The 23614-nt window shown below is 42.9% G+C and overlaps 1 protein-coding gene across 1 annotated transcript; it reads left to right on the top strand.

The window, feature by feature from the left end:
* Window positions 1–216: 216 nt before the first annotated feature.
* Window positions 217–19787, top strand: LOC110290976 (uncharacterized). Its single transcript, XM_021157902.3, has 4 exons — window positions 217–323; window positions 9173–9299; window positions 12312–12407; window positions 13724–19787. Exons 1-4 carry the CDS (start codon window positions 321–323, stop codon window positions 15886–15888), a joined length of 2391 nt encoding a protein of 796 aa, XP_021013561.1. The 5' UTR covers window positions 217–320; the 3' UTR covers window positions 15889–19787.
* Window positions 19788–23614: the final 3827 nt, after the last annotated feature.

Raw genomic sequence — 23614 nt, 5'->3', positions numbered from 1 at the left:
TTAGGGTCAGCTTTACTACAACTGTATCAAAAACTTGTCATTTCAGCCCATAGGATAGTGCTGGGGCCTGATGGGGCGGGACCTGAAAGTCATCCAATCAGCAGCACGATGTTGAGAACTTCCAATCAGACGTTTAGACAGGGTAGAGGGGGCGGGCCTTCATGCTGTGTTTCTGAAGTCCAGGATCTTGGAATCCTCCTCAGGCTGGGTCTCTTCCGGTGTAGACTGTAGCTTGGCCCTGCGGCATCCGTTTGCCCTGCGTCTGTCGGGTGCCGGGCCATCCACTGGGAGGACGCGGACTCCGCGGTAGTCAAGCCACAATGGTGAGTGTGCATGGTGCCCTGAGACTGGAGGGAGGCTGTGTAGAGGGAATCGGCTGCGGCCAGTGCTCGTTGTGGGAGGACGGAGAGCACTGCAGAAGCCTGCTGGTGAGTGTGTGCGTGGCGCGGCGAGGCTGGAGGAGAGCTGCGTGGAGCCGAGGGGGAGCCGGCGACTGCATAGTGGGCGACGGCGGCCCCGCCTTCCTGCGGCCGGCCCTTGGGATCGGCCAGCTTGAGGTCCCCTTTGGTGGGCCGTGCGTCACCGCGCAGCCTGTGCTGGAGATCCCCGGTACCCGGCCGCGCCCCCGAGCAGCTAGCCGGTGCGGCGAAGGCCCAGGGTCAGACCCTGCTGCCCTACAGGGCTGGAGTCCTCAGAGGCTTCAGCCTAGTAGCCCGGATTGTGCGGCGATAACCTGCAAGGTCCCGCATATCCCAGATCCTGCGTGGGGCTCCCGCTGGGAAAGTGTTCAGCGAGGTGTCCGGTCCCTCCTCCCGAGCAGTCTAGATATACGCGAAGCAGAATCTCCTATCCAGATGACTGCTCTTCCCCTGTCCTCGCTTCTCCTCTGGTTGGAGGAAGATTCCTAAATTTCCATCTCCTGACCGCATTCTCAAATGCCCATTTAAAAAATAATATTAACACCCATTTCCCACGCAGCATTTCAAATAGACATACATTTTGCTTGATTGGTTTTTTCCCCCTCCACACACTGGGCGACATTTAAAAAAGGATTTACCCAATGGATATTTAACATAAAATCACTTGACTTTTTATTAAAACAAACACAGAGCCCGTAATGCCTCACATTTTGTCATCCTTAGACACAGGAACCCCAATCAGAATGCTTTGGGGTTGTGCTTGCCTTTTGGAGATTTTCCATAGTGATGGGTCTATCTTCATCTGACTCTCCACGTGGCCCTTTCCTTGCCCGGGTTTCAGAGATGCCAACACCAGCTGCCTTGTCTCCGGTGTCTAGGAGCATCCAGTGATGTCAGTGTCTGGGCTGATAGTCTCAGCAGCCTGAGGTGTGAGGCTAGACCCCATTGGGACGCCGCTGGATGTCTTGAGCCTAGGAAGAACCTCTTGGTGTCCTCTCATCTGAAACGCTCTTGAGCTATCTCAGCCTTTTGATAAATATTCTGTCAGTTGTACTTAGCATGCAGGAGGCCTTCTGCTTGCTTAATTAAATCCTTGGTGCAAGTTTGTAAGAATGAATCCAGACTGCCAAGTAATCATGGGAGAAGTGTTCTGGAAACCGGTTCTGGAAATGAAGCGGGGTGTCTCTGCTTTCTGGCCTTGCTCTGCATCTCTTGTAGGGATAGAAGGTGACAGGGCTCATGGGCCTGCTTGTCCCCTTTTTTAGAATCACTAGCCTTTCTTGCTTCCTTGTCCTGTTATTATTATCTCTTTTTCATTTGTTTATTTATCTTCTGAGCTGGATAGGTGCATGCCAGCCATGGGATCCTGTGGGGTGAGAGGATTCTGTTCATCCATAAAGGGAATCCCAGGGACCAAACTTAGGTTGACAGTTGTGGCAGCCAGTGCCTTTAACCCACTGAGGCGGTTCCTGAGAGCAACCATTGGGAAAAAAAGTTCTTTAAGGGATTAGTAAAAAGGCCTTTTCTTTTTAGCCTGGAAATAAATCTTGTGAGTTTTCCTTTCTCAGCATGAAGCCGGTCTGCAAGGTAAACCTGGCAGTGGGTTGGCCTTTCTCAGCAGGAGACCCCTGGTAGCTCTAAGCTAGCAAAGAAAGGCCTGATTTTTAAATGTGAAACCACATCATGCTGGCTGGTAATTGGGCCTCAATCTCTACCCAGAAGCCTTTTTTTTTACTTAAGAGACTAAGATAATTTAAACCTTTTTGGCGTTTTAAAATTTGTATCATCAACAAGTTCAACTTTTGTACCCAAAGTTATTGTAAGGCCAAAATGTTTGTAAAGTGAAACTGACTTTCAAGGTATGGCTGGACTGATGTGGGGCTGACTGAAGTCAGCTAAACATAAGCTAAGGCCCACTGCCAACACTATCACAGAGATCTGAGAGGGATAAATTTGAGTAGGAAATACAGACCCAATGGCCTCTGTATCAATGAGGAATGACAGAATCTAACCTGCTACCTGGACAGGCCACCTGGGCTCCTCCATGCTGATCTTGATAGCTTTGTTACAGGCAGAGAACCCAGGGCAGTATTAGTGTTTGGTCTGCAGGTCCAGAAAATCCAAGAAACTTGCCGGAAGAGGAGGGATTTGGGGACTGAGCTACCTTGACGAGGGCAGGAGAGGCAGTAGATTGCCCAGTGTTGCACTTGTCTACAGTTTGGGCCCTGGTGGTTGGGGAGGTGAATCGCAGTTCTTTGTCCAGTTACCATCGCAGCTCTGTTCCAGGTGAAGTCCACTGCCCCTTCTTCTTTGGTGGAGGGTGAGGGCTGTGGCCAGGCGCTGGGGTTTCTGCATTTTTCATTAAACACCTTAAATGCCATATTTCAGCATATCTCTCTGAGGGGTTTGGAGGGCTGCCATTGAATCTATTATCTGACCTGATTTTAAACAAAGTGTACTTGTTTTCAATTACTTGTTTTCAGCTTAACCTTGATGACATGTTCAGAAGGCATGTCCCTTTAAATGAATCATCACGTTTATACTTAACATGACTACAAGCATAGTTCTGAGCACATGAAAGACTGATCATTTATAAGGCAACTGACCGTGAACTTGCAAGTCTTAATTATCTTTAACAGTTTGCAAGGTCTTGGCTTTTATAAAATCAGGATTTTGCAATTTTATCTCTGTTAAGTTTAAGCCTTAAAAATGGGAATTGGAGATTTAATTGAAGATCCGTTAGCATCGAAATAAAACTTTAAACCATGAATACAGTTCACAGAGAAACTGAGACCTTGCTTTTCTGACCCTTTTATAGTATATCTTTGTAGACTATCACAGTTTCTTCTATGAGTCAGTTTATCGAAATAGCTAGAGCTTAACACAGTTTCCAAAGACAAAGGCCAGACACCATTGTTAGCAAGTTTTTGTTAGCTTGAGTAGATCTTAGGAATTCATAAACCTTATTCATTAAACATGTTCCTTACTGGAAAAAAGGTTTTTTAGGAGCTTAATGTTGAACACAGTTAGCAAAGACATAAGTGGTTAGATAAAGCAGAGGGCTCCTTAGGACTAAGAAGTTTTATGCATACTGCCATAGTTTATATCTGTGGCCACCTTAACCAAGATGGCGACAAAGTCACGTGGTATGTCCTCTCTTTAACCTTAGTAAAGATGGCTGCCAGCCACGTGGTTGTTATTTACTCTAAAGTGAGCCATTAGGCAAACATATTTCTCTTTAAAAACATTTATTTTCCTAAACAAGGGCTGAATCCAAGTTGCATATAAGCATGTTGTAGCAAACTAAGATTACCTATGTATAGATTTGGCTTTTTACTATCAACCTTTTCCGTTACAAGTTTTAAGCTTTTTGTTACAGATTTTACAGGTTGTTTTTTTTTTTTAAACCACACCAAATGAACTTACAAATCCTGAGATAAAGTTGTACAATGGTCTTACAGATACTGTGTTAAAGTTTGTACTTCAGCTAAAGTTTTCAAGCTCTAAGAGAGGACAGTATTTAGAGAGTTAAGTAAGACCAAGAAATGGGGTATGGGATAAGCAGCAGCAGCCCCTACTGGGAGCAGTTCACTTTTTAGCTGACCTATGGCACATGCTGTCTTTTCAGGGGCTCTTATGTTTTGCCTTCCAACTCCCTGTCACTGTCACGTGGCTGTCCTGACCCAGGACATGGGAGAGTTTGGAGAAGGCATTTAAACAACCATGCTTGGGTCTGGAAGAGCAGGCCATTAACTACAGAGCCAGCTTTTTAGTAGAATAGCATAAAACAATTTTTAATACTATCCGTACCTTCAAAGACATTTGAATCTTTTAAAGATGGAATCCAGTGACCAGTGGGAGAGACTAGAGACAAAGGAGGCTTAGGGCGAAGGCGATTTTCAGATCTTTGCTTGTGTGGTGGCAGTTGTCAGTCTGTGATTATTTGGCCATTTGCTGACCATTGAGACTGATTAACTCTTCCGTACTGGGTATAGAAAGACTGAGACTTTAATGGAATCTCTGAGTCTGAGGAGAAGAGAGATTAAAGGAGGCAGGTACTTCTGAACAGGAAGAGCCCATTGTGTGAGACAGGAGCTGAGAGACCTAGTAACTGGGAAAAGAAGATGTCTTTCAGTAGCAGAGTGAAGAGAGGTGGGAGAGGCTTAAGGAAAAGGGTGGGAAACGGAGCTCCGCCAGAGGGACTGTTCCAATGTCAGAGGCCCAGAGGGAAGGCAGGATCCAGCCAACCAACAATGGGGCAGAGACAGAGCAAGCAGCTCATGGAAGGGAGGGAAAAAGGAGGAGCCATAGTTAGAGAGCAAGTTCCAAGGAGAGGGCTGAGAGACAGCAAGGGAGGCAGCCAGGGGAGAGACTTATTGAGTTCCATGGTGACAATAGCAGTTTGGGGTGTCCCCAAGCAGACCAAAAGACTTGCAGGATGGTGGAGGGGCATCCTTCCTCCCCATGATAGGACACCCAGCGGGATGTAGGCTTCCTGACAAACCGCTGGCACTTTGTGGCAGGCTTCTGGTGAACAAAAAGCAGCCTTAGGAAATCTGCTTTTCCAGTGAACAGAAACCTTTAGGCTTCTTTACCCAGTAACGATCCTTGTTTACCTGATTAAAGTCTTGTTTAGGACGGTGTCACCATCCCTGCCGTTTGGGGGGACCTGACAGCATGCACACTTACCCTATCTTTACAACTTTGTGAATATGCACATTTCTTTTAAGTTTAGAAATAAGGATATTCCAACACCCAAGTTTGCGGCATAATATTAATAACTACTAATATTTAAAAACACTGTAGGCTTGTTCACAAATATCGAGTTAAATTTAAATCATTGGGAATCTTGCCTCAATTGTAATGGCCACTTTTCATGAATAGATACTACACAAAACACTAAAAAAAATGTGGAGAAGAGATACTCTCAACAACCATACTAGTCTGTTGACAAAAAACCTGAAGCACAAGAGCATAAAGACAGACTAACCAGAGGCATGTGCTAAAACCAATCCTGGCCCAGCAGGATCAAACTCTGTTGTAGGACTCAGGGTCTGTTTAGAAATTCACATATGAGCTTTTCAAATGGTTACCTGTCTTAGAGGAAACTCATATTGTCTCTTCCAAAGTGCTTGAGGGGAGATAGGCTGGGTTAGTGAGTTTATTCTTAAGTACTGTAGCAAATAGAGGTGGAAGAGGTAGTGCCTAACTATTACATCAGTTTTCTAACTCTTGTGATTTTTATTAAAAATTTGTATTGCATGTATTTATTTGTGTGTGTGCATGTGTATATATATATATATATATATATATATATATATATATATAGAGAGAGAGAGAGAGAGAGAGAGAGAGAAGAGAGAGAGAGAGAACATGTATGTACCACAGTACATGTATGATGGTCAGAGGACATCCTGCGGGAGTCAGTCCTCCTTTTTACCATGTGTGTCTTCGGTGTTGACCTCAAGTTGGCAGGCTTGGTAGCAAGAACTTTTACCCGCTGAGCCATCTTGCTGGCCGTCAATATGTTTTAAATTGCGGGCAGAATCAGCTCTGATTAATTTACTTATAGAATATGATATAAAGTATTATAGTGTAGTATCATACTTCATGAAGATAATTTTGTTTCCTTTTATTTCAGTTTTTCAAGGATGTATAGAACCATACTGGCATGTTGTATTAAAATACATTTCTTATCATGGGCTAACTTTTAAAAAGCCACTGTTTGGGAACCCCTCATTATTGTTATTCATTACCGTGGAAGTGTCTTTAAGGTACTTCTTGTTTACATTTCAATATAATGCGCAGCTGCCTGTTGCAAGGGTATAAGCTGGTCTTAGTGACCCTTGTTTCTCCCTGTGAGGTTTTGATTGTTTTCTCCTGTGCCCTTTGAGTACTGCTCCATGATCCCAGGCCTGGAATAAAGATCTTAGACAAATGCACTGGATTAGAATTGGTGGTGGGTGTGGTGGTGCACGCCTTTAATCCCAGAACTTGGGAGGCAGAGGCAGGCAGATTTCTGAGTTTGAGGCCAGCCTGGTCTACAAAGTGAGTTCCAGGACAGCCAGGGCTACACAGAGAAACCCTGTCTCGAAAAACAAACAAACAAAACAAAAAACGAATTGGTGGTGGTGGCATTAAAGAAGTTGATAATGAGGTAAACAATGCAGGAGACTTAAGTGGCTGACAATGAAAGACTCCGGAAGGAGCCCCTCGCTCAGGCCTCAGGACAATAGCGGACACCCAAGAACTCACGACAGACCGAGCTTGTTGCAAACCACATGAGGCTTTATTTGGAGAAAGCCAGAGCTCTGGGGACGACTCATATCCCACGCAGGAGTAGAGGAGTCGACCTCGAGGGGGAAGAGGTCCCACTTTTTATAGGCCCTCAGAGGGGGAAGGAGAAGGGGGAGAGTAGGGGATTTCCAGATCTAAACAATGTCTATTCTCAAGAAATGGGTATGGGAGGGGTACAAGGAAAGAGTCTAATGAAGGTGCAGCAGTGGGCACACACCTGGTCAGAACATTGGGAGACACACAGGTTCAAAGAGTGGCCAGAGCATTGTGCACCTCTATTTTTCTAAATCAGTGAAGCTAGTTCTGCTAACACTGACGTCTATCTTGCCAATTTCAGGGCTTCTGTGTCCTTTTACATTCTGCCAGGATCTTTCATTGGGCCTCCATTCTGCCAGGATCTAAAGAGAATATATTAGGACCACTTGAGAGTCCCATAGAAAATTCTGGCTCCATCCTTAGCAGGAGCTGCCTCTTCTCTTCCCCAAGGAGTTCTTTCCTCCATCACCTTCACCACAATTCTGTTAGTGCTTCTCTTCTAACAAAGAATACCGCCTTCCCCTCCCCTGCCTCGAATGCTGTGTGTGCATTGGGGCTATAGGAAGTGCTAGCTAGAGTTCCCAGCGCTTAAGTATGCACTCAGCACTAGCTCACTGGCACTCATTTCTCACTTGTAGATTCCTGGACCCTTCTGTCGACTTTACCCCAGCACTTGTTTTTTTTCTCCCCCTTCATTTTGTGGCCCTGGGGCTGATGGGTGAAGGAAGAGCTGATGGTCACCCAAAAGCAGTCAGAGAGGAAGGGTTCCTACCAGGGAGGACATAGATAGAATTGCCCTCTGCACTTTGACAATTTTGGAGGAGGGGCACTTCTGGAAGTATCTTGGATGTTTTTAATGTACATAAATTATATCTCCTACCCTATGAGTGAGATTTTATTATCAAACCAGCCTGGCTCCTCTGAGCTGTCTTCTGGACTAGGCCTCAACCTTCATCCATGAAGACTTAAATAACCTTAATATAGTGTCTTGAAGGTCTAGTATGTATCTTCTGGGGATGACCCTAGCATCCATTAAAATGTCCATGAGAGTAAACTAGAAGCAGATAGTAAACTAGAAGCATTCATCTGGGGGTATAAGTGTAGTTATTGATCAACTAATGAAGATTGATCATCAAAAGAAGGAGAAGGTGGAGGAGGGAAGAAGACAGTGGAGGGGGGAGAGGAGGAGATGGATGGGGACTAGCAAGAAAGAAGATTGGCTGGAGTGGGAGGGCATCAGAGGGTAGGGGGAAGTGAATAGAATCCAAATACCCACATGCATGTGTGGAAATGAAATCCATTGTGTATAATTAATATTTACTAGAATATCTGCCTCTTAATTTGCTTCTGTTAGGTATTTTGTCACAACAACCAAAGTAACTCACCTGCCTGGGCACATAAAATATGTTATTTTTCCTGCTGTCATCTTTACATGTCCATTAGTCTTTTCAACTACTCTGAATGATGTTTTAACATTTGTACTTTATTTTGGTTTTTATGTTCTTATTCTATGAATTCTAGACTGGCTAGATTTGAATAAAACCCCAGTGTTAACATTTATGGATATTTGATAAAATGTCATAGAATAGGAAAAACATCCTGGTCTCATGGATTATTTGGGGGTTTTATGCATTAGTGTGTGGAAAAACTCAGTGATACTTAGTATATTTTACTTAGTTTATTTTAAATGATCAGAAAGGATGGTTTCTGTACTGTTATTATAATAAAATGCAAATTCCTTAAAATTCTTTCAAATCATTAATGTATTCTCTTAGTGTCTGCCTTATTGCTGTTTGGTAATTTTCTTTTTTTTTTCTTTTTGGACCACTAACATTGGCGTTATTAGTGAGCTTGCTGTATTGTCAGAAATCTAGTCTCCAGTTTTGAGCTACTGAATTAGAATATGTGATTTTAGGGCTTGGAGATAGCTTAGTTATAGATAATTGTAGTATCTATAAAGCACTAGGTCTAAACCTCCCTCCACCCCCAACCCTGGGCGGGGGACAGGTAGTAATATTTCAAAAAGTCATAAAAGTATAATTCTAACCAGAATTTAAATTTTAATACTTCCAATCTATGGGAATATGCATTCCCATTTATGGGAAGTATACATGGTTTGAAGAGGACAAATGTCCTTCTCATCTGAAAGATAGACATCTTGCATTAATATTCAGTTGAAAAATATAAATACTTATGTTGATGCCTTTACATTTAGTATTTCATAAAAGTATAGTATCTACTTCATCTTTACTCAAGGGCTAGGTAATAAATTAGAAAATACCACTGTGTTAAAATGTCTCGGTGAATAGTTAGGATCGCTCAGCTTATGAGAAACTCTTTCTTGACTAACTTCATCCTGGCTCACATTAAGACCAGAGTCACTGACCACATGACCATTGTGCTATGTATTTTTATTTCAGGAACAGTTGACCTTCAGGGATGTGGCCATTGATTTTTCTGGAGAGGAATGGGAGTGTCTGGATTCTGAACAGCAGAATTTGTATACAGATGTGATGTTGGAAAACTATAGGAACCTCGTTTTCCTGGGTAAGGACAACCTCTCCACAGAATTCCTAACTTGGTACTAAAATTCATTTTTCTTTTGTGATGGTTTGTATATGCTCAGCCCAGGAGTGGCACTATTAGACGGTGTCACCCTGTTGGAGTAGGTGTGTCACTGTGGGTGTGGCCTATAAGACCCTCATCCTAGCTGCCTGGAAACCAGTATTCTGCTAGCACCCTTCAGATGAAGTTGTAGAACTCTAACCATGCCTGCCTGGATGCTGCCATGCTCTTGCCTTGATGATAGTGGGCTGAACCTCTGAACCTGTAAGCCAGCCCCAATTAAATGTTGTCCTTGAAAGAGTTGCATTGGTCATGGTGTCTGTTCACAGCAGTAAAACCCTAACTAAGACAAAAGTTGATACCAGGGACTGGGGTCTTGCTGTGATATTCTTGACCATGCTTTTGTTTGGAAGGATGTGGGTTTGGGGGCTTTGGATTTGGAAAGCAGTGGGATGCTTTAAATGGGGCTTAATAGCCCATCCTAGTAGGACTATGGGAGACTTTGCTACTCAGAGTGAGTTGAATTGTCTGACCAGGCCCAAGAGGTTTCATTGGAGAATTTCAATATGTGGACCCGAGGCAGTTTTTATGGTATTTTGGTGAAGAATGTGGGTACTTTTGCCCTTGTCTGAAGAAGAATCTGCCTGAGGTGAAGAGACTCAAATTAATTGCACTGACCAAGGAAGTCTCAGAAACACCCATCATAGACTTTGTTCTCTGGTTAAGTCTCATGAAGAACATTTTAAACAAGCATAACAAGCTGAGAAAGGATAAATATAAAATATATGGTTTGAGTATTAAAGGGGCACCAGGAAGTGAAATGGAGCTGAATCCTGTGTTCAAGGATATTAAATTGAATTAAGGGAGTAGTGACCTTAGGGCAAGATCTCACCCAGCTAAGTTTAGTTCCGGGCACGGTAGTATAATCCCTTAATCTCAGGCAGCCAAATCAAGCAGATCTCTTGAGTTCAAGGGCAGCCTAGAACAGAGCAAGTTCTAGGGGAAGAAAAACTTAAATCCAGGCTTGTTGGACCACACCTTTAATCCCAGTGTTTAGGAGACTGGCATGCAGATCTCTGAGTTCAAAGTCAGTCTATGTAGCAAGTGCCAGGACAGCCAAACTTAGGCAATGAAGGAATCAGAAAACAGAAGGCTGGTGATAATGTAATAGAACAAGGGGGCCATGTTCTAGCCCCAGCAAGCAGCAGAACTCAGCAACTTTGGTCATGTGGCTATGGCTTTAGAGTCCAGAATAGAAAGGACTACTGGGAAAATTGATGGTGGCTAGCTGGAGCTAAGAAATTAGGAAGAGACCAGCATCACTGAGGTGAAATCTTCTGGGAAGAGTTTTCCGAGAGCAGAAAGAAAAGCTTTGTTCCAGAGATAGCCAAGGTTGTACCTCGTGCTGTAGCTGTATACGAGTCACTCAGGTGGTACTGGTTTTGAAGGCATGAAGGAGTCATGAAGAGCAGCAGAGGCTTGGCACTGTGAGAGGCTATGGAAGGTCATTGGTGAAGGTGCAGCCTCAGTTGCTGTTGATGGCTCAGGACTGAAGGGATCATGCAAAGGATTTGAGGCTTGTCACCATGAAGAGACCCTGTGAGAGGCAATTGGTGAAGCCTAGTTGCGGTGGAAATTGGAGATGCTAATACCAAGGGATAGTCACCAAGAACAGCAGCAGCAGTGGAGTGGATCAACCTGAGCTTAGGGTGCTACAGAGGGCACCTGTAGATGGAGAAGTAACGCCAGCCCTCTGGAGGAATCCAGAGGATCATGTGTGGATTCCAGACATTGAAACAAGAAGCTGTGACGTTGAAGTTGCCTTGGAGACCCCAAGATGTTCAAGATGCCAGAGCCATGGACTGAAATAGGAAATCTGAGGAAAGCTGCTAACAGGGAGTTGGAACCAGCCCAGGATAAAAGTTTGGTGCAGTCAACAAAGATGAGAAAGGGAGTTGGAGATCTGAAGACTGCTTTGACATCAGACGTGGAGATGCAGTTTGGAGTTGGCCCAGCTTGTTTCCTGTCTTGCTTTGGGGATTACATTTAAGTGATTGGATGAATCTCAGAAGAGACTTTGAACTTTGAACTTTTAACATTGTTGAGACTGTTAGAGACTTTGGGAACTTTTGAAGTTGAACTAAATGTATTTTACACTATGCTATGTTTAGGCCTCCATAGACTCATATGTTTGAACAAGCCTATAGGAGCCAGGGGGTGAAATGTGATGGTTTGTATATGCTTGGACCAGGAAGTGGCACTATTAGAAGACTTGGCCTTGTTGGAATACATGTGTCACTATGGGTGTGGACTATAAGACCCTCATCCTAGCTGCCTAGAAGCCAGTATTCTGCTAGCAGCCTTCAAATAAAGATGTAGAACTCTCAGTTCCTCCTGCACCATGCCTGCCTGGATGCTGCCATGCTCCTGCCTTGATGATAATGGACTGAACCTCTGAACCTGTAAGCCAGCCCCAATTAAATGTTGTTCTTATAAGACTTTAATTGGTCATGGTGTCTGCTCACAGCAGTAAAACCCCTAACTAAGACATCTTGCTTTTCTGAATATATCTTGGGAGCCCGTGTTTTCAGGGAGAAAACAGGGGAGGTGGTATTGAAATAGGTAACAGATATTCATAGTTTTAAAATCTTTTTCCTCTATGTCGCTCTTGATGTAATATATATCCCAAATTAAAATTAGTGGTAATTATAACAGCGAAGAGGCATTAAAATATTGTAATTTATACCTTAAAGTCCAATTATTCCTCCTTTAACTGTGATTTGGTGGTGGACAAAGGTGGAGCTCTGAATCTATAAATTGAATATATATTACTGGATGTCTGTAGGGAAACAACAATTGGAAAAGTAATGGCCTAAACTATTGTTATATGTTTATTATGTTTTTTTTTCCATATGAACATTATTCTAGAGCAGATATGTTACTAGTTATGAGGAAATATCAAGTAAATGTCATGTTCTCTTTGTCACTAACCAGGTCTTGCTGTGTCTAAGCCATACCTGGTTACCTGTCTGGAGCAAAGGAAAGAGCCCTGGAATGTAAAGAGGCAAAAGACCACGGCCTTGTTCCCAGGTGAGTAGGAGTGGATGGAGCAGAGCATACAGAGCAGCGGTGAGCTGTGTGGGAAGGTCCGAGCTGGTAGCATTCATTGGCTTTTCACAGATGCAGTTCTGTCTGTCCTTTGTCACCAAAGGGCGTTTTCTACCTGTGCTCCCCATCCTTTTAAATCCTCTGAGCCTCATTGTCCTGCAGTCACGTCCTTGGGTATTCACAGTGATAGCCGATATCTTCCCCTTCCCCTGTGGGGAGCTGTATAAAGGGACAGTTCTTTTGTGGTGTTTGGGGGCCTCAGAACATCTTTGGATATTTCTTATGACCTCTTTGCCAGTGTACTATAATATATTAATGTGATAAAGAAGCTTTCTCTTAACATTTGTATACTTATTTTTTTAATTGTCTCGTCTTTTTATAAACATTATTATAATGGGGTTTCTATGACTTTTTTTTAACCATACACTGAATGCTAATGATTGACAGGTATATAGAGACAAAATTGAGAATTAGTTTTATGTAAAGTGATTTTAACCATCACCTGTGTTTCCTCAGATTTTATAAGATAATAGTTCTTTTTTCCCTTTTTTATATTTCTTTTTCTGTATTTTCAGCTTTTGGGGTAGGTTTTTTGTGCCCATTAATATTATTAGTTTCAACCTGTGTTTTATTATTGAATGTCAATTATAAATACTGTTTGTTGCAGGACAGTGTAAGATGAAATAAAATAAGAGTGAATTTCCCACATGCCTATTTCCAGTACAACTGTATGTGGTTTTTGTTGCCTGGATAAATAGTGCCCCGTTTTGTTTCTGACTTGGACGTTTTCTGATTAGATTGTGTTCAATTGTCACTTTACCCTGTCTCCGTGAGTATTCTTGGAAATGACCTTAAGTTTGTTATCTGTGACTTGATAAATCTGTTTCCATGTCTGAGAGACAAATTGATTTCAAGGTAGCTTCTGAGAAATTTCAACTTTATTGCTTTTTTTCACTTAGCCTTTAACCGTAATGTTATGTTAAAAGCACATAAAATGAAATTTATTGTCTGAAAGATTTTATTATTCTGTTTTATAGTATTAGGTATATCCAAATTTTATAAGCTTTCCATTTTACAAAAGTAAGATTCAGTCTTTATGAACAAAAAGGAGTGTTGTTTTGTTTTGTTTTGTTTCTCCAGCGTCCCTGTGGTCAGTGTTAGTGGAGCAGTGAGGGCCACAGATTTTCCGTCGTGGTGTGTGCTGATGTGCTGACCTCAGCACAGTTTTAGATGTTAGGTTTGTAAGAGTGTTCTTGAGTCTAGTGAGTGAAATAAGTGTCTGTCTTGATTTCTTCCAGCCATGTTTTCTCATCATCGCCAAGACTTCTCACCAGAGCAGAACATAAAGTATTCATTCCAGGAACTCATCTGTGGACCTCGTGGAGAGTGTGGCTTTGACGCTCTGTACTTCCCAGGAGAAAGGGACCGTGTTGAGGAGGGTGACATCCTGAGAACCTGCTATAACGGGCACAACCCATTTCTGACAGCTGGCAACAGCAAAAGCTTTACTCCCAGGAGAGATCGGGAACAGGAGACGGCTCATGAAAACCCTCAGGTGACGCCAGTTACTTGTGAGGAGCCGTGCGCTTCAGTCATTAAACAGCAGAGTCAGTTTTTGAAGCAGACCCCTTCTTTTAAAGATAATTTGGGAAATCCACAAAGGGGTCTAGTTCATTCTGCAGCTACCGACTTCAACAATTTCAAGTGTAGCTTTGGGCTAAGCTTTCATTCAAACATTTTTGTAGATGGGGAACTTAAAAATGAAGGAAAACATTCTAAATGTAATCAATTTGAGAACTCCATCATGAAAAATTCGTTAGTATATAATCAACAAATAGGTCTTCCATGTGCCAAAACACAGAATTCCCATAAGTATGGCAGATTTTTTTCACATCCGGTATCACTGAACCAAAATTCAAGTACAGATATTTTGGAAATTCAGTATATATGTAAAGAAAATAGGAAGGCCTTCACTGAGGAGTCCAGCTTAAGTAATCTCCAGGACGTGTATATCGGAGAGACAGTTTATGAGGGTAATGAAAATAATAGTGACTTAAACCAAGAGTCAAATCCTGCCAGTCATCAGTCTGCTCAATTGTACAAATGTTACAAATGTGACACAGTCTTTCACCAGTACTCAGAACTTATTATCCATCAGTACATCCATATTCAAGATCAGATTTCCAAGGATATGGATTGCGACACAGCTTTCAGTCAAAGTTCAAGCCTTACCAGAAGTCAAGCTGGAGAAAAACCCTACAAATGTAAGGAATGCGGCAAAGCCTTTACCTACTGCTCAAGCCTCAGGCAACATCATAGAATTCATTCTGGAGTCAAACAGCACAAATGTAAAGACTGTGGCAAAGCCTTCTACCATAAATCACTCCTCACGCAGCACCAGAGCATCCATGCTGGGAAGAAACCCTACTGCTGTAAATTTTGTGGCAAAGCTTTCAATCAAAGATCGACTGTTACTCAGCACCAGAGGATCCACACTGGAGAGAGGCCCTACCATTGTAAAGACTGCGGCAAAGCCTTTCATCAAAGATCGAGCCTTAGCCTGCACCAGAGAGTTCATACGGGAGAAAAGCCCTACAAATGCAAAGACTGTGGCAAAGCCTTCAACCGTAACTCACTCCTCACTCAGCACCAGAGAATTCACACTGGAGAGAGGCCCTACCATTGTAAAGACTGTGGCAAAACTTTTAATAAAAAGTCAAGCCTTACTCAACACCAGAGAATCCATACTGGAGAGAAGCCCTATTCTTGTAAAGACTGTGGCAAAGCTTTTAATCAAAGATCCAGCCTCAGCCTACACCAGAGAGGTCATACTGGGGAGAAACCCAATAAATGTAATGAATGTGGCAAAGCCTTTAACCGTGTATTTTTCCTTACTCAACATCAGAAAATTCATACTGGAGAGAAGGCTTACCACTGTAAAGACTGTGGCAAAGCATTTAAGCAGAGGTCCAGCCTTACTCAGCACCAGAGAGTGCACACTGGAGACAAGCCCTATCATTGTAAGCACTGTGGCAAAGCTTTTACCCAGAGGTCCAGCTTTACACGACACCAGAGGATCCACACTGGAGAAAAGCCCTACAAGTGTCAAGACTGTGACAAAGCCTTCAGCCGGAACTTACTTCTCATTCAACACCAGAGAATTCACACAGGAGAGAAGCCTTACCATTGTCAAGATTGTGGCAGAGCGTTTAATCAAAGGTCAAGCCTTACTCAACATCAGAGGGTTCACACTGGGGACAAGCCCTTCTGCTGTAAAGACTGTGGCAAGGCTTTTACCCAGAGGTCAAGCTTTAATCGACACCAGAGAGTTCATACTGGAGAGAAGCCCTACAAATGTAAAGAGTGTGACGGCACCTTTAAATCCAGTTCCCACCTTGCCGAACACCAGTGCACCTCATTAGGCAGCTGCTTCGAAGACACAAAATTTCTCCAATATATATGAGTTTATTGTTCTGTTACAGCAGGTTAGCAAACACAGATGCATTTATCTTGAAAACAAGTAATATGTTTGATTATACAAAATGTACTTCCTGTTGCAATACCTAACTGGATTTCCAGAGCCATATCCTGATTTAATTAAGTAATAATATTTTTCTTTCTTGTCATTTTGTCAACTGGTTCTGTGTTAATAGTTGCATTCTCAAATGTATTTCCCAAACTTTGTCCAGACTGTATACATAAAACATATACACTGTCCAGTGTATACATAAAAGTATACAGCAGGCTCCACACTGGAGAAGTCTTTGGCTAGGATTTACACAACTAAATTGTGTAGCATAGTGCTTGGCTGTCTCCCCCCAGAAACATATAGAATTGTGTTTACTGTCCCTTCTACAACATAGTTAAGATGAGATTTTCATGATGACAACCACAAGAAGCATCTTTAACCCTGCATGTGTATTTTTTTCTTCAGTCATGAAACAAAACTATAGAGCCCAGATAGCAAAAAGAAAGAAAAAAACTAAAAGTATACATTGAGTTGGTCTGAGGATCCTGACTTCTGAGTCTACTGCTAAAAAGACTGCAAATATATAGATGGTGCATGCTGGATCCACACTTTTATATAATTAAATTACATTTGGGGGGTGTTGTGTGCCACAGCATTCATGTGAGAGTCAGAGGATGGCTTCCAGCCCATTCTCTCTGTCATTTCGTGTTGTTGAACTCGGCTCATCAGGCTTTGCTGCAAGTGCCTTCACCTGCTGAGTTATCTCTTCGGTCATTGGATTTTAGGGTCTGGGACTTTTCTGGCCTCTGCCACACAGACCGCTGCTGTTTTCTGCCCTTTTTTAATCAGAAAGTTAGGCAGACCACCTACTACAATTGCATCACAGTGCATATAATCTCCCTGTGACTTGAAGACATGACCATATTTAAAAATGAGAATGTACAGAAAATGTAGGGAGACAATTTTATGTTGAGTGTTCAAAACAGACTCCATAAAGCTAAAGGCCTTCTGGGGTAAGTTCTTCAGATCATGTCAAGTGAGATGTGGCTGTGTTAGAATCCTGATGGTGAGTGCAGAATCTGTAAGGGCAGAGAAGCACTGACATCATACTCTGATGTGATGCATTGTCAGAAGAGAGAAGAGATGATATTGATGGGAGATAAGCAGCATCTAGTTCAGAGCTGTGGAACAGCCGCCTGTAAGCTGTATACGGGGAGTGCCGTCTTCCTCCCTGGTGGGGAATCAGTTTTATCACACTGTCTAGGGTCTGTACCAGGGCTCTTTCTTTCTCTGTGTTGGCCTAGTCAACCCAACCCTCATCAGCCTAGATCAGTATTTGGGCATTAAGACCAGGATCATTGAGCCCGTCTCACTGCATGTAGTACCTGGCAAGTACTTAGGGGTTTAGATTTCACATTTTGATCAGGTTATCCATATGCCTACCTTCTTCCATTTCATGGGACTGTATGGTGCAGAATTCCTTCATGGAAGCATTTTTGCTTCTATAGGGAAATCATTCCAGTTTCCTGGTACGCAAATGGTGAAACCCATGGTCCTCTAAAGGCAAAATACACTCAAGAATTTCTTCACATAGCTCTTCCAAGGCAACAAAACAATCACAAGGCACTCATGGCTGGAAACTTCTAGAAAACTTCAATGCAACGCAAGTGGATAAATAATTGAACTTTGTATGATTTGATCAACACAAAGGAGGAAAACAGTGATTGACACGTTTGAATTTGTTTGGGAAGGTTTTCTTCAATTGTATTGCTTATCCTGATTCACTTCCACAAAGGCATTTTCTAGAAAAGTTGTTATTTCTATTTGTGTTGTTTTTACCTTGCTGAAAAATTTAGACACTCACTATCTTAGAGAAAGTTAAAGAGATAACTTGGTTGTTGTCTCGTGTTATTAAGTGGGAAAATAGTTGTAGTTTGTTCTCTGTTGCTGTAATAAATACCACAATCAAAAACAACTTAGGGAAGACGAGGTTGTTGAGGATAGGAACTAAAGCAGGAGCAGGGGATGGAATCGTGTAAGAAAGGTGCTTCCTGTAGCGCATGCTCAGCCAGCTTCCCTGAACCAGGACTGCCTGCCTGCCTAGGGGTGGCACTTGTCTACAGCAGACCACATTAGTCAACACTTAAAACCATTTCAGACGTGGCCATAGGCCACTCCGATCTGGGCAATTCCTCACTCCCTCAACTGAGACTCTCACTTTCCCCGTGATGTTCTCAATTCTCTGCATTAAAAATAAACGAGCCATACAGAAACAAAAAGAGAACAGTTCTGACGTCTGTACATTTAAATGATAAAACAGCACCAAAATTCTAGGTCTTATGTCAATTAACGCAAACATTATGAAGACTCCAGCTCACAGTTTCACAATATTCTATGAGTACATAATGCTTGCTTAAATAGACATGTTCTAAGTGACTATATACATCTTGTATTCTAAATTGTAACTTATGAACAGTTGCCTACAGCATATTTTAAAAACGCAAAGAATGATTTAAGATCTGCAGGATCCACTGAGAACTAAGAACATTTGTTTTGAGAACTGATAGTTTGCATGCACTTTTTTTTTTCTAGCTTAGTGCTACAGCTGGTGGATGTAAATGCTAGCAAGAAATGTGCTTAAGATGTCAGTTCATGAGTGCCCCCTCTAGTTCCACCAAACTCACAGAGTCTCAATTCCTTAGACTGGGGTTCTACAATACCACTTGGTTTTTCTTCCTTCAAATGCAAGGTCACTAGCATAAAGCTGTTGTCGACATGTTTAGTTTTTTGACAATGCCATGCTATTCTGTATATTTGTTTGTTTGTTTGGCTTGTGAGGCCCTATTCTGGATGTCTGTTTTTTTCTTTTTAAACATCTAATTGATTCTTTGTGAATTTTATATCATACACCCCCGTACCACTTATCTCCCCATCCCTCCATACCCACCCTCTGCCTTGCAACCCACCCCCCCAACAGAGAAAAAAAATCTCGATGTGGAAGCTGTGGCATGTCAGTGTGTCTCATAGTGTGTCTCACAGTGTGTCCTTTTGTCCAAACAGCTCTACTTGCAAACGTTCATTCCAAGAGTCATTGGTGTGGTTCGAGGCCTCTGGCTTCTGCTACACCATCAATGCTGGATCCTCCCCTCGGCTCCTCTCAGGTATCTTCTTGTTGCCCTGTGTCATGGAGATCCTGCAGCTTTGGATCTCCAGGACCAGCCCCTTCGTTTGCCCCAGCAGTTAATAGATGGGGTAGATGTTGGAGTGGGTGGATACTTCATATTAATTGACATATGACCTGGAATTTGGGTATTGCACAGTGTAAAGTATTTAAAGGAGTGAGTGTATAAGACATCAGTTGAAAGATTGCCAATAGCTGTACCAAGTACTCAGGGACAGAAAGAGTAGGACCAAGAGGAGCAACTGCAGCCAGCTCATGAACTCCCTCTGGCTGTGGGGCTAACGTTACAAAGGTCATCACAGTAAATGAAATGCCAGCAGCTCTTCTCCCATTGGAAGACACCAACCTACATACCCAGTGAATTTGTCAAAGAGACAAATTCAATTTAATGGAGCAACAAGTGTGTTCCACAGATGACTGCAAGGAAAAAAAGGAAAACTGAACAATGTAGAATTTACATAGAAAAACGAACATAGACATAAATTTCGAGTTACACAAAAATCCACCAGAATGTGTTTTATTACTTAATTGGAAAATTCTATAGAAGAAGGTCTACACAGCCCATGTCCTTTAAAAAAGGTGACAACTAGATGGTCCAGTGGGTAAAGGTACCTGCTGCAATTTGAGTTCAATCCCCAAGACCTACATGGTGAAAAGCAAGAACTGACTCTCACAGGTTTGTATTCTGACCTAAACACAAAAGTAAATAAATACATAATTTTAAAAAGATATACTACTATTATTTTATGTTGAGTGTTTTGTCAGCATGTTTGTGTGTGTACCTAATGCATCCCTGGTGCCCAAGGAGGCCAGAAGAAGGTGTCCAATCCTCTGGAGCTGGAGTTAAAGATGGTTGTATGGATTCATGTAGGTGTTGAGAATGAAGACTGGGTCCTCTGGAAAAGAAGGCAGTGTTTTAACCACTGAGCCATCTCTCCAGCCCCCAAATACATGATTACTTTAAAAGGAGAATTCAGACACAAAAAAACCTCTGTAAGGAGATGAGAGACCTGTTGCTATAAGCCAGTTAGTTCCAGAAGCTGAAGTAAGGCCTGGAACAGATCTCTTCCCTGGTACCCCCAGAGGATGCTAAGACCAAGGAATGCAAAGCCTTAGTTCCAGGCAGCCAGACACTAGAGCTGTGAGACAACAGACCACTGTTGTGCTAAGCCACTAAGTTTGCAGTACTTTGAGAGGGCAATCCTAAGGAATTAATACAGCAATGCTCTGGTATTATCAGCCACTCCACGTCACAGTGGACCCCGCCCCCAAGGTCATGTATACAAGGCAGGGATGGACACAGGTCTTCATAGATCACAGTCACTGCAGAGTGGCTACTTCTGACTTGGACTGGCAGCTCTAGCTTCAGCTGCCAGCCCCCTGGGGCCAGTTGGCTAATGAGGAAAAGGAAGAGCAAGAAGCAAAACTTGCGTGGCTGGTGGCTGACCCTTTGCCCTTCCTGGAATCCAGAAAGCCCAATGCTACACACTCCTCCCTTCTTGTCTTTTCTAGCCCCCAGTCTGAGCTGTGTGCAGTTTAGAACAGCCAAGATGATGGCTCTTCTAATAGCAGAAGACAAAATGCGGGAGGATAGCATAGGAATGAGAAGGAACCCCATCTGGTCATGGTGTTCGATTGGAGTATGAAATGTCTAGTCATTGGCAAAGCACACCTTTGAGCATGTCAATGTGAATGTTTCCAGAGAAAATTAGCTGAGAGGATGAGACCTGCCCTCAATGTGGTGAGCACAGGTTAAAATATGCAGTCCTCAACTAAAAACTAAAGAGGAAAAAAATTAAATCAGCTTAAGTGCTGGTGGGGTCCCGCTTCTCTGCTTCCAGCTCAGAATCACAGGACATGCTGGTCCATCACTAAGCCATCCCCTCTTTGGTGGACTGAATTCTTCTCAATTGGGAGCTAAATAAAGCCCTCTTAGATGTTTGATCAAGCTACAGGAAAAGTGATTAACTACATGGTGACTCACCTCTATTCAGAACCCAAGAGAGCCCTTTAAGAGCACGCAGCTCTCTCTCTCTCTCTCTCTCTCTCTCTCTCTCTCTCTCTCTCTCTCTCTCTCTCTTCTCAGGCCCAGGGTGATACCAAGAAAGGTCAGAACAAAGGATAAGGAGAGTCCCTGATTACTGCATAGCTACATTTCTCAAGATATCTACTACTCCCAGCCAAGGGTCAACTCTATTCCATATTCCTTTAAGGAGACATACTATGCTTGGCTAAGACAGGGTTCAATAATTTCAGGACTGAGCCCATACCTGACTAAGAAACGAAGCAAAATGTTTTGGAGTTCCTCACTCAGCCCCTGCCTCAGACCATGCTCTACTCTTCCATCGCCATCCTTTTGCTAGCTATCAGATCCTTACCAGTCGCTGGAAAGACTGTAAGCCGAAGCTGGGCTACTCTCTGGGAGACTGGGTGGGTAGTAAGTACCTCTTATAATAGCCTAAAGCAGTGGTTCTTAGCCTTCCTAATGCTGTGACCCTTTAACACTGTTCCTCATGTTGTAGCAAACTTCAACCGTAAAATTATTTTTAAAAAAGATTTATTTATTATTATATCTAAGTACACTGTAGCTGTCTTCAGACACTCCAGAAGAGGGCATCAGATCTCATTATGGATGGTTGTGAGCCACCATGTGGTTGCTAGGATTTGAACTCAGGACCTTCAGAAGAACAGTCAGTGCTCTTAACCACTGAGCCATCTCTCCAGCCCCCCATAAAATTATTTTCACTGCTACTTCATTACTGTAATTTTGCTATAGTTATGAATTATAATGTAAATACCTTTGGAGATAGAAGTTTGCCAAGGAGGTTGTGATCCATAAGTTAAGAACTATAGTATAGTATAGTGAAGTATAGTAGTCTCTTTGGAAGTGCTGGGCTGGTGGTTGCTGTGGAAGGCACTTGCCCCCCACCCAACTCACGCTGCTCTCAGCACATTCTCTGACTCAATGGCTCCTAGGAAGCCAAGGCCTCCTTCTTTTCCACTTCTTTTGGGCCTGAGGATTCCCAGGGCTTGAATGAGCACCAGGATAGTGGTACAATTAGATACTAGATTACAAGGCTCTAGTTCTCTTTGCTGCTTCCCCAAATACCTTTCTCCTGTCTTCACCAAGATCTTCCCCCTTAATCCCTCTACTCATATCTCACAAGTATAACTCATATTATGACCTACAAGATAGAAGGTCTTTGTAGAAAAACAAAACAACTCACAGATAAGGTTGCGAGCTGCTGAGAGCAGGGCCAGGGCCTGATGTCTGTTTCTGCTTAGGCCATACACAATTCCTTGGACACGAGGCAGGTCAGTAGAGGTCTGTCACAGACAGATACCCAGAATCCCCTTAGGGTGCTCTGACTGATCAAGAAATTCATCCTCAAGGTACTTTTCATAAAGAAATGAACAGGTCAAGAGAAAAAGGCAAAGGTCAGGAATGCCCATGGTAATGTTCCCCTTAAAGAGACATTGAAGATAATGAGGTGCTGAGCTGTTGATCATACAGTCTCATAATAAAGTATTGGTCTGTGAGTGAAAAGCTGGCATAGATGTCTGTGCAGTGATGTGGACAGATGTCAGGATATGTGGTCAAGCAAATACAGGAAGAGAACAAAGCAATTATGTCAGCTCAATAAAATATTTATCTCACAGACACAATGAATTGCCATCAGACAGGTTAATTCTCTGGTCTGTGTGCCTGGACCATTCCCAGCCAGGATTGCTGCTTGGCAACCAGGGTAGATGTCCTATAATCTCAAAAATGTCAGAGAGCACCCCATATTTCAGTAACAAACTTCACAGTAGAGGAGTGTGGCTTGTCGAAGAGTGAGTGAGTAGGTCAGAAGTGGAAGATTCTCCTCTCAGAAGAGACCTCACTGCACGGAACTTTCCAGATGCTTACCTCACCTCTGTCATTTCCCAAGTGGAGCAAACTCACTTCGTGCTCTCTAGAATACAGGTTGTCTCGCAGACTATTCAAACAGAGCTAAGATGCCATGAATGCTTCTCTGCAGAATTCTCCGGGAAACAATGGGGATTTCTGTTGAGTTGAGAATAAGGCTTGGTGTGGTGTGTTGAGTGGCACCTCAGCCCATGTCTGTTCCTCCCTATCTGGCCCCATCGGTCATGGTTGGCCTAAATGTTGCTGAAGACTCTGGGAGGGTCCTTGCTTCTCAGGTCTGGAGGCCCAGTCACCATGCCTCTGTATCTGGAAACCAAGGAAGGATCACTCATCTGGCTGACTTTCTTGCCTGTGTGCTTGTTGATCTTATCAGACACACTCTGCAGCCTTGGCAACTCTCACCCCAGCACTGGCACAGCCGCTAGCGCCCGGGCATGAGTCATCTCTGCTCATTAGGGAGCTTTGTTTGTTCCATAAAGTTCATAAAGAATCAAGCTAGTATAAAAGTCATTACTTTTTACCAAAAGTATATCTGGTTCCCCTACCAGATGTTATTAATGTGCAAGCATGATACTACTCTCATGATGTCTACAAGACCTTTGAGAATTTGTGTCTACTACATGCAAATC

The sequence above is a fragment of the Mus caroli genome, unplaced genomic scaffold, assembly GCF_978045245.1.
Source record: "Mus caroli unplaced genomic scaffold, Mus_caroli_1 scaffold_3, whole genome shotgun sequence".
Classification (NCBI taxonomy): Eukaryota; Metazoa; Chordata; class Mammalia; order Rodentia; family Muridae; genus Mus; species Mus caroli.
Note: the sequence above shows the minus strand (reverse complement) of the source record. Positions and strands in the feature narration are given on the sequence as shown.